General features: G+C 42.9%; 1 protein-coding gene across 6 annotated transcripts in view; it reads left to right on the plus strand.

Moving 5' to 3' along the window:
- The first annotated feature begins 5,682 nt into the window (after positions 1-5,682).
- Positions 5,683-11,161, plus strand: part of dnm1l (dynamin 1-like) — a 67,717-nt gene continuing 62,238 nt past the window's right edge. For 4 of the 6 annotated variants that reach the window (XM_043709251.1, XM_043709253.1, XM_043709252.1 and 1 more), the window contains exon 1: positions 5,683-5,922. In XM_043709251.1, the coding sequence (XP_043565186.1) occupies positions 5,821-5,922 (102 nt within the window). In that variant the 5' untranslated portion in view covers positions 5,683-5,820. Of the gene's footprint in view, positions 5,923-7,350; positions 7,463-11,161 lie in introns of those variants that run through there. The other 2 variants (XM_043709256.1, XM_043709255.1) reach the window with 2 other exon arrangements.

The raw sequence follows: 11,161 nt of genomic DNA on the forward strand, positions 1-11,161 counted from the left end.
CCCATTTTCCAGCCATCCCTTTACCTGCGAACATCTGCCTCCAATCAGCTTTCGAAAGTTCTTGCCTAATACCGTCAAAATTGGCCTTTCTCCAATTTAGAACTTCAACTTTTAGATCTGGTCTATCCTTTTCCATCACTATTTTAAAATGAATAGAATTATGGTCGCTGGCCCCAAAGTGCTCCCCACTGACACCTCAGTAACTGCTCAGCCTTATTTCCCAAGAGTAGGCCAAGTTTTGCGCCTTCTCTCGTAGGTACATCCACATACTGAATCAGAAAATTGTCTTGTACACATTTAAGAAATTCCTCTCCTTTAACCTTTAACACTATGGCAGTCCCAGTCGATGTTTGGAAAGTTAAAATCCCCTACCATAACTACCCTATTATTCTTACAGATAGCTGAGATCTCCTTACAAGTTTGTTTCTCAATTTCCCTCTGACTATTGGGGGGTCTATAATACAATCCCAATAAGGTGATCATCCCTTTCTTATTTCTCAGTTCCACGCAAATAACTTCCCTGGATGTATTTCCGGGAATATCCTCCCTCAGCACAGCTGTAATGCTATCCCTTATCAAAAATACCACTCCCCCTCCTCTGTTGCCTCCCTTTCTATCCTTCCTGTAGCATTTGTATCCTGGAACATTAAGCTGCCAGTCCTGCCCATCCTTGAGCCATGTTTCCGTAATTGCTATGATATCTCAGTCCCATGTTCCTAACCACGCCCCGAGTTCATCTGCCTTCCCTGTTAGGCCCTTGCATTGAAATAAATTCAGTTTATTAGTCCTACCTTGTCCCTGCCTGTTTGACTCACTTCTGTTCTCAGCTGTACCCATCTCAGATCGATCTCTTTCCTGCACTGTCCTCACCATGTGCTTCCTTTGTCTGCTCTTCCTTTTAAAACTGTATTGTTTTGACTTTTTTTTTCCAAAGCTCCAAAACAATGCAACAGCATATAAAACAGAAATTGCTGCTCCTGGAATTCGAGGAAATCACCTCCAACACCTAAAATACCTCAAAAAAATGAGCAGCTCTTACAGCCAGAAATTTTTTCCCGTCCTCCATCTTGGATTACCCAGAATCCTTAATCTGTTTCTTTTTGTAGCATTGGAGGCAGAACAGAACTAGGCAAAGGCAGTGGTCCGACCCAGGCCTGCGTATAGCAATCTGGTGAGCCCACTCTACCTGCACCTGGCCTGATCCGGACTCCAATTTTAATATTTCAGGAGCCATTGCTCCAAAAAAACTTCCCGGTTGGGAAGGTCCAGCAACTGAATATTTTTTCGACAACCCCGATTGCCGAGGTCGTTGATGTGCTCCTCCAAGGACCAGACTCGCTGTTCGATTCAGCGGCAGTCTCCACGGTCGCGGCCTTTAGCTCCGCCCCTCCAACGCGATGTTCAAGTTTTTCAATTTCTCGGTCATGCTTTTGCAGCGTGACCGAGAGCGACTCCCACCTGCTCCTGGATTCTTCAATAAACGCGTCGATCCTCTCCTGCAACTTATTGATCACGGAGATCAGGCTCGCCTCTGCAGCTAAGTCCCCCGAGGTGGCCGCAGACATCTCCGCTGCTGCTGGAGGGGGTGGGGGAGGGGTCACCGCCTGTTGTGAGCTGCAGGCATTTTTACCTTTAGTCATTTTAAGCACAGCACCAAACTGTTCAAGTTTGGTGCAAAATGACTAAATATGCTGGGTAAGAGTTATTTTAAATGGTTTAGAGGGTGTGGTGAAGGTGGGTACCCCACTTTGCCTGAGTCTTGGGCAGAATACTACAGACTCAAGACTTGCTGGGTCGCCGCCATCTTGAATCCCACCCCCCCCGCCTCGAAGATATTTAACATCCCGGCCTCCACTGTGTTTTGTGGCAATGAAGTCCACAGGCTCATCACTCTCTAGCTGAAGAAATGTCTCCTCTTTTCCATTCTACATTGACCCCCTCTAATTCTAAGGCTGTGCCCATGGGTCTTAGTCTCCCCGCCTAACGGAAACAAATTCCCAGCCTCCACCCTTTCTAAGCCATGCATTGACTTGTAAGTTTCTATTAGATCTCCGCTCAACCTCCTAAACTCCAATGAATACAATTTCAGGATCCTCAGCCATTTATCGTATGTTAGGCCTACCATTCCAGGGATCATCCGCGTGAATCTCCGCTGGACACACTCAAGTGCCTGTATGTCCTTCCTGATGTGTGGGGCTCAAAATTGGACACAGTATTCTAAATGGGGCCTAACTAGAGCTTTATAAAGTCTCAGAAGCACATCACTGCTTTTATATTCCAACCCTCTTGAGATAAATGACAACATTACATTTGCTTTCTTAATCATGGACTCGACCTGCAAGTCAACCTTCAGAGAATCCTGGACTAGCACTCCCAGATCCCTTTGTATTTTGGCTTTATGCAGCCTCCCCACCTCCTCAATACTACCTGCCTCTCCTCCTAACTTCATATCTTGCCAAACTTCACCAGATTGCCCCCCGTCCCTTCATCCAGATCATTAATACATGGTGAACAGCTGCGGCCCCAATACTGAAACCTGCAGGACGCCATTTGTCACCAGCTACCATTCCGAAAAAGAACCTTTTATCCCAACTCTCTGCCTTCTGTCAGACGGCCAATTCCCAATCCATGCCAGTACACCCCCATTGTCCCTCACCTTACTCAGCAGCCTCACGTGAGGCACCTTTTCAAAGGCCTTTTGGAAGTCCAGATAGATAACATACACTGGGTTTCCCTGGTCTAACCTACTTGTTACTTCTTCAAAGAATTCTAACAGGTTTGTCAGGCACTACCTCCCTTACTAAATCCATGCTGACTTATTCAAATCTGAACCTGAATTTAGAAATCTCATCCTTAACGATGGATTCTAGACTTTTACCTACAACCGGGGTTAGGCTAATCGGCCTATAATTTTCCATCTTTTGTCTTGATCCTTTCTTGAACAAGGGGGTTACAACAGTGTTTTTCCAATCACTTGGGACTTTCCCTGACTCCAGTGGTTTTTGAAAGATCACAACCAACACCTCCGCTATTTCCTCAGCCACCTCCCTCAGAACTCTGGATGTAACACATCGAGGTGAGGAGATTTATCAATTTTTAGACCTTTTAGCTTTTCTAACACTTTCTCTTTTGTAATGGCTACCATACTCAACTCTGCCCCCTGACTCTCCTTAATTAGGATATTACTCACGTTTTCCACTGTGATGACTGACACAAAGTACTTATTAAATTCTTCAGCTACTTCTTTATCTCCCAGCACTAGCCTTCCTGCATCAATTTGGAGCGGCCCAGTTTCTACTTTTGCCTCTCGTTTGTTTCTTATGTATTGAAAGGAAGTTTTACTACCATTTCTAATATTACTGGCTAGCTTACCTTCATATTTGATCCTCTCCTTCCTTATTTCTCTCTTTGTTATCCTCTATTTGTTTTTGTAGTCTTCCCAATCTTCTGATTTCCCAGTGCTCTGGGCCACTTTATAGGCTCTCTCCTTTCCTTTGATACATTTTCTGACTTCCTTTGTCAGCCATGGCTGTTTAATTCCCTCCCCCCCTCCTCCCCAGGTAACCTTTCTTTTCTTTGGGATGAATCTCTGTACTGTGTCCTCAATTACACCCAGAAACTCCTGCCATTGTTGCTCTACTGTCTTCCCCACTCATTTCTGCTTCCAGTCGATTTTTGTCTGTTCCTCTCTCATGCCCCTGTAATTACCTTTCTTTAACTGTAAAACCATTACATCCGATTTTGCCTTCTCTTTCGAACTGCAGACTGAACTCTACCATATTATGATCGCTGCCTCCAAAGTGTTCCCTTACTTTAAGATCTTTTATAAAGTCTGGCTCATTACACAGCACTAAGTCCAGAATAGCCTGCTCCCTTGTAGACTCCATCACAAGCTGTTCCAAAAAGCCATCTTTAAGCATTCCATGAATTCCCTTTCTTTGGATCCACGGGCACCATTATTCACCCAGGCCATTTGCATATTGAAGTCCCCCATGATCACAGTGACCTTGCCTTTCTGACATGCCCTATCTGTTTCCTGATTCTGGATTAGTGGTGCTGGAAGAGCACAGCAGTTCAGGCAGCATCCGAGGAGCAGTAAAATCGACGTTTCGGGCAAAAGCCCTTTATCAGGAATAAAGGCAGAGAGCCTGAAGCGTGGAGAGATAAGCTAGAGGAGGGTGGGGGTGGGGAGAAATTTTCTGGTATATCTTACACCCCTGATCCTGACTACTATTGGGAGGTCTGTACATAACTCCCATTATGGTTTTTTTTGTCTTTGTGGTTCCTCAAATCCAACCACACAAACTCTACATCATCTGACCCTATGTCATTCAGTGCCATAGATTTAATTTTATTCTTAACTAACAAGGCAACCCTGCCCCATCTGCCCACCTCCCTGTCTTTTCGTTAAGTTGTAAATGCATTGGATGTTTAACTGCCAGTCCTGAACCCCCTGCAACCATGTCTCTGTAATGCCTACCACATCATAATCATACTAATGAGATTAAGTAGTGATAGCATAGGATAGAAGCTTGTCTGTATCAAATACGTTGTAAATACTTCACTTGTCTGGTTCAGTCTTAGATGTTTGCTAGAATGAAGTCAAATTGCTAGTTGTGGAATGGTGTTTGTGGATGGAAGTGAAGACTATATAACTGGAGGAAATTTCTGCTCATCCATACTCAATGTCAAACGTGTCAAGAGAAATGGTAGTGAAGCAGAGCTCTGCCTCATTAAATTTATATGTGGAACCTGACATTGTTTTCAGATTATGTCACCTAGTGTCAGCATATGAAAGGGCACAGAGTAGACCATTGGATCCTTGATACCTAGGTATCAGTTGAAAGTAAGAGAAGCCACTTCATATTAATTTATTGCTTTGGCTGGCTAGATAAGCTTGGAAATAGCCCAGTGTTGTTCCACCCAGCTCGATGACAGAGAGATTAGTATAGTTAAAATGGTAAAGGCTACAAACAAGGATGAGGAAGGTAAGTTTACCATTATCATTTCTTCTTGTTGTCATTGTTCTATCTCTTTATCTCACAGTGGTTAACTGTTCCTCAATCTACATTCCCTGGCATTAACTTTTGCAATCATTTGTTCTCATTGTCATCACGTTGTCTATTTGGAGATCCTCCTGTCTCTTGAGGAGGGGTAATTTTCTCTCCCTTCTATCTCCTCCATAATAAAAGCAAAACAGCATCGAATCTTTACAGTAGTTAGAAACAAAACCAAAACTTTGCAAACTAATTTCCTATGGCACTTTAAATACCATGTAATTTTCAAAGTTTGAGATTCAAATTTCATGAGCAGAAAGCACATTTTTGGTATGAAAGAGTCTTCATTTTAAGTAGATTTTTCTTTAGAACCATTGACATATTACAGGAACACTTATAAATCAAGGTTTTGATTTCATTATATATGCAGTACGACACAGGTAAAAGGTGTTAATTGAAAATGGCTTGACTTGGAATAAAATTCACAGATGGTGTACAAATTCAAGTATCAAACATGCAAAATAGCCTACCTCTCAGCAAGATTGAAGAGTTACTGAAGGAGAGGATGGGAGTTGTAGTTTAAAGTTTTGCGCCTGGTGGAGGGGGGAGGGTCGATGAACCAGGAAATGAACTACAGTTCCCAGACAGCAGTGCGCGATCCCTTTCGGCGGCCCTGAGCGGCGGGGTTTTGCGCGTGCGCAGTGACTGCCGTTGGCGACGAGCCCAGGAGGCGGCCGGTTCCTTCCCCTCCCGTGGCCGGCAATGGTGACGGTTTGAAGTGGGGCAACGGTCAGTCAGTGCGCTCTTCAATCACTCAGCTGCGATGGAGGCGCTGATTCCCGTCATTAACAAGCTGCAGGAGGTGTTTAACACGGTCGGGGCCGATATTATCCAGCTGCCGCAGATTGTGGTGGTGGGGACACAGGTATGGAGGCCGAGGATCGAAAGTTGGGGCCGTGGCTGTTGGTGGTTTGGGGACACACTGAGGGTATGAGAGACCAACAACTGTCACTCATTCACATAACCTACTCCATTGGGGAGTTAAAATCACAGGGGATTTATCCACATTCTCCATTTGGACTAGTTCACGTATTCCCCCACCATGGTTTTCTTTCAGTTTCAGATTTCATTTTGTTTTCTATTTGAAATTGTTTGACGGTGTCTTAATGCCTGAAGTGTTTATGCACAGCAGGATTTGTGTGCAAAACATCCCAAGGCCCCCTGCAGAGGAAGTGAACAAACTGGAGGAACGGATACTGAAATCATGTTGCAGAGTTCAGGAGAGGTCATTGAAGGTTGTTTGAATTTTGAGGGGCTTTCTGAACTAGGGGGTAATAAGAGAGTATCAGAGGATGAAACTTCTGCAGGAGGAAAGTGGGAGAGATCAGGTCATAAGGTTGAATCGTATTGCAGACATACAGAAGGGGGAAGTAAAATTAATGGAGGTATCTCTTTGGGGACTAGGAAGCCAGAATATGTAGTGAAGACAGGATGATTGATGGAGCAGTGTGGGTCAGAAAACTGGCAGCTGGGATTTCAACCAGTTGGAGTTTGTGGAATGCGACAGTGGGTGATAGGAGAAAGGACACTAGAACAATCATGTTTGGTGATAACAAAAATATGGATAAGGGAGTAAGTGGAGGAGGGCTGAAGTAATGCTGGAAATGTCCAGTGTTGCAGAACCATATGTAAGTGTGATGACTTTTAAATTTATGAAGTATGGTTGAAAACAAATAGACAGCCCAACAAGGTTTCTGTCAGAGGGTTGTCAGTCTGTAGAATTCTCTTGCCAGAAAGTAGTGGGGGCTGTCTTGTTGAATTTGGTGGAGAACGAATTAGAATTTTGATAAGGGAGTCAAGGATTATGAATGGCAGACAGGCAAGCAAGATTAGTCATGATGGTTTGAATCGTGGAACAGGCTCAGAGGTCCAAATGGCTACTTCTGCATCTATGGCTCGAGTTCCCATTTTCGGCTGGAGTGATGATCAAAGATGGGATTGGAATCAATGGGAAGGATGCTGTTTATGATTGGAGCCAATTTGTTTTTTTCTTCACTTGAATAATTTGATTCATTCAAGATTAGATTTCTATGAAAAGAGACGTAGCAGAGAGGTTATTGGCTCCATATGCAAGTTGTACTATCAGATCATAACATCTGTAAGAGAGATGAAAGCTTGAAGGATAAGTCTTTTGGGAACTTGAAATGAGAGTAGAGACAATATTTTTCTTACTTATTCTCTGGATATGAGTGATGCTGTCAAAAACAGCATTTATTATCAATCCCTAGTTGTGTTACTACTTGTGTCTTAGGAGAAAGTGAGGACTGCAGATGCTGAAGATCAGAGTCGAAGAGTGTAGTGCTGGAAAAACACAGCCGGTCAGGCAGCATCTGAGGAGCAGGAGAGTCGATGTTTCGGGTGTAAGCCCTTCATCCGGACTTTTCATCAAGTCCTGTTCACCCTCAGTAGGTTGCTATGCTTGCTGACTGACATTGCTCCCTATCAAATTATGACTTGATTTTAAAATTCTCATCCTTGCTTTCAAATCCCTCCTCCCTCTGCCTAAAACCCTACATGATCTGTGTTTCCTTAATTCTGGTCTATTTCTCATCCATGATTTTAATTGATCCTATTTAAGAAGTTGGTACTAGGACATTTAGAAAACATAATTCAATCAGACAGAGACAATGTGCATTTGACAAACCTTTTAGAGTACATGGGCGACATAACAAGCATGGTGGATAGAGAAAAACTGCGAGTCAGGATGAGTGGGTCACTTTCAGGTTGGCAAACTATTTGGATGAAGAAACCAAGTGTGTTGAAATCAGATTTGCTGATTATATAAAGAAGGAAAGCAAGTCATGAGGAAGAGTCAAATAGTTGCAAAGGGATATAGATAGGCTAAAGACTGTCAAAAAGTGGCAGATGGTGTATTCCATGAGAAAGTACAAGGTGAGGGGCATGGATAGGGTAAATAGGCAAAGTCTTTTCCCTGGGGTCGGGGAGTCCAGAACTAGAGGGCATAGGTTTGGGGTGAGAGGGAAAGATATAAAAGAGACCTACGCGGCAACATTTTCACACACAGGGTGGTACGTGTATGGAATGAGCTGCTTTTCACACACAGGGTGGTACGTGTATGGAATGAGCTGCCAGAGGAAGTAGTGGAGGCTGATACACAATTGCAACATTTAGGGTATATGAATAGGAAGGATTTGGAGGGATATGGGCTGGGTGCTGGCAGGTGGGACTAGATTGGCATGGATGAGTTGGACCGAAGGGTCTGTTTCCATGCTGTACATCTCTATGACTCTTTGTTCACTTTGGCAGGAAGAATGGAAAAGCAGGATATTATTATAAATGGAGAGATTATAGAATGTTGCAGTACTGAGGGTTCTGGGTACTCTTGTACATGAATAATAAAACATTAACATGCAGGGGACAGCAGGTAATTAGGAAAGTAAATAGAATGTTGGCCTTTTGCGGAGCAAGTCTTCCGACAGTTGTATAAAGCATTATCAGACCATATCTGGAGTATTGTACGGTAAACAGTTTTGGTCTCCTTCTATCAGGATGGATAAGCTCGCATTTGAAGTTGAGAGAAAATGTTCACAAGGATGATTCTGGGAATTAAGGATTTGTCTTCAAGACTGAAAATGTTGACACAGTGAGCCTATACTCATTAGAGTTTAGAGGAATGATAATTGTATTAAAGCATATAAGATTCTGATGACTTAATCGGGTAGATTCTGGGAGGACGTTTTCTCACGTGGAGCAACACTGATTTCGGGGTACAACTCAAAAATAAGGAGTTTCTTACTTAAGACTGAGGTTAGGAAGATTTTCTTCTCAGGGCATTTGGTCTTTGGAATTCTCTTCCTGAGAGAGCAGTGAATGCTGGGTCATTGGATGAATTCAGAGCTCCGATTTGGTTGACAAAGGCACCAAGGGACACACAGGGCAGGGAAGAAAGTGGGGTTAAGATGTAATCAGATCGGCCATGATTTTATTGAATGGCAGAACAGGCTTGATGGGCCAAATGATCTGCACCTATTACTTATTATAAAGCTTTGTTTGATAACACTTAACTACATCAATAATGTTACATGAACGCACATTATTCATGTTTACTTCCAATGTTAGTAATTGGTTTTTTACTTGAATTACTGCAGTCATTAAGATGATAGAGGTTTCAGGACAGGGCTAATTGTGGGAATCCTGGGATATTGACTGAGGCATAATAAATGCACTGAAGGAATGCAACTGTTAAGAGTGGAAATGATGTTCCTGCAGAAATGCTTCAGTTATTATTCTGACTGATAGAATTTAAGGGAGGAGTGAACTGCCGTTGAAGTAATCTTGCTCAATTGCTACAGCACTTCCTGTAGATAATATATACTGTGGGCAAAATGTTTCTAGTGCAGGAATAGGATACCAGTCAAGTAAAGTAACTAGTCCTTGTGGCTGGCTTTGAGTTCCTCAAGTGTGAATGTGGCTGGATGCTCCAGGCAAATGTTAGACATTGAATCATAATTGTGGTTTGAGCCTTGTACAAAATAGAGAGCCTATGTGGATTCAAGAATTGAGATACTTGTCACACAACACCTGTCTCAGCCTGGCTCGTGAGCAATAATGTTGACATAGGTGGACATTAGACTTCTGTTTGATAGTGACGTGGATGGTGAGGGACTTGCCAGTGGTGCTATTTAAGGTCGTGGAGATGGATGGATTTTCAGTATAAAATCAAAAAATACTGGAGCATTTAACAAATCAAGGAGCATCTGTTAGTGCTTCAGAGTGTTTCAGAGTCATTGATTGGAGACGTTCCTGTTACTCTGCACAGGTGCTGAGTGTTTCCAGTATTTTTTCCTTTTTCATTTCAGGTTTCCATCATCTGTGATAATTTGCATTTCTTGTTTTCTGATATGTTGTTGCAAATGTTCCCTAATGCTTGATGACCCAGATTTAGATATTGTTAATGTTCTGTTGTAGTCAGTTTGATTCCATTCATTCAAAAGTATTGGCTGTCATTGACAACAAAAACAGAAATTGTTAGGAAAACATAGCAGGTCTGGCAGCATCTATGGAGAGAAAGCAGAGTTAACATTTCAGATCCAGTGACCCTTCTTCAGAACAGAAACGTTCTAGCACCTGCGGTTCTTTGTTTCTGTTTGACCTCCTTGGCTTTATCTGGCCCTGTGGTTCATTCAGTGCCATTCACCTTGCGAGATTCCAAGCTTTTGAAAGGCCTTCTGAAACTGAAACAGAGCATGTTATGAAACCAAAGTATAATTAACATTGCCTTCCAACACCTTACTGATAGTTAGGGAGAGGCTCATGGGGATAGAAGTTAACTGAATTAAATTTACTGTTTTGTTATGATAACACGGTTGAGGGAAATCTTTCTTCTTATGAGACAGATGTCAGAGACACTGAAACAGCTTGATTGTAAATGTGGCTGGATCGGGTACTTAAGTCTTCCATACCATAGCTGGAACATTTTCTGGGTGTGATTCATTAAGCAATTGTGCACACTTCACACATGTTCCTTGCTTTTATGCGATTACAATGGTTAGATTTTATGGTTGGGGACAAGATTATGTTTGGAAATGCACTGGCTTCATCCAAATAGATAGAAATGGTTGTTCTCTTTTGCTGGATGATGAAGGACAGATGGATGAAAACAATTAGCTCATTGTTCAGATTAGCTGTTGAAAAACTCAGGGGACAAGAAAAATATGGGCCACAATCAGATGTCCATTGTCTATGGAAAGAGAGTGGAGCATTGGATTAGAACAAGTCAACATGGGTTTAGTAAGGGGAGGTCGTGCCTGACAAACCTGTTAGAGTTCTTTGAAGAGGTGACAAGTAGGTTAGACCAGGGAAACCCAGTGGATGTTATCTACCTAGACTTCCAAAAGGCCTTTGATAAGGTGCCACACAGGAGGCTGCTGAGCAAGGTGAGGGCCCATAGTGTTCGAGGTGAGCTACTGGTATGGATTGAGGATTGGCTATCTGACAGAAGGCAGAGAGTTGGGATAAAAGGTTGCCATTCTTTTTCGGAATGGCAGCCGGTGACAAGCGGTGTCCCGCAGGGTTCAGTGTTGGGGCCGCAGCTGTTCACATTATATATTAATGATCTGGATGAAGGGACTGGGGGCATTCTA

This window comes from Chiloscyllium plagiosum, chromosome 19, assembly GCF_004010195.1.
Source record: "Chiloscyllium plagiosum isolate BGI_BamShark_2017 chromosome 19, ASM401019v2, whole genome shotgun sequence".
Lineage (NCBI taxonomy): Eukaryota > Metazoa > Chordata > Chondrichthyes > Orectolobiformes > Hemiscylliidae > Chiloscyllium > Chiloscyllium plagiosum.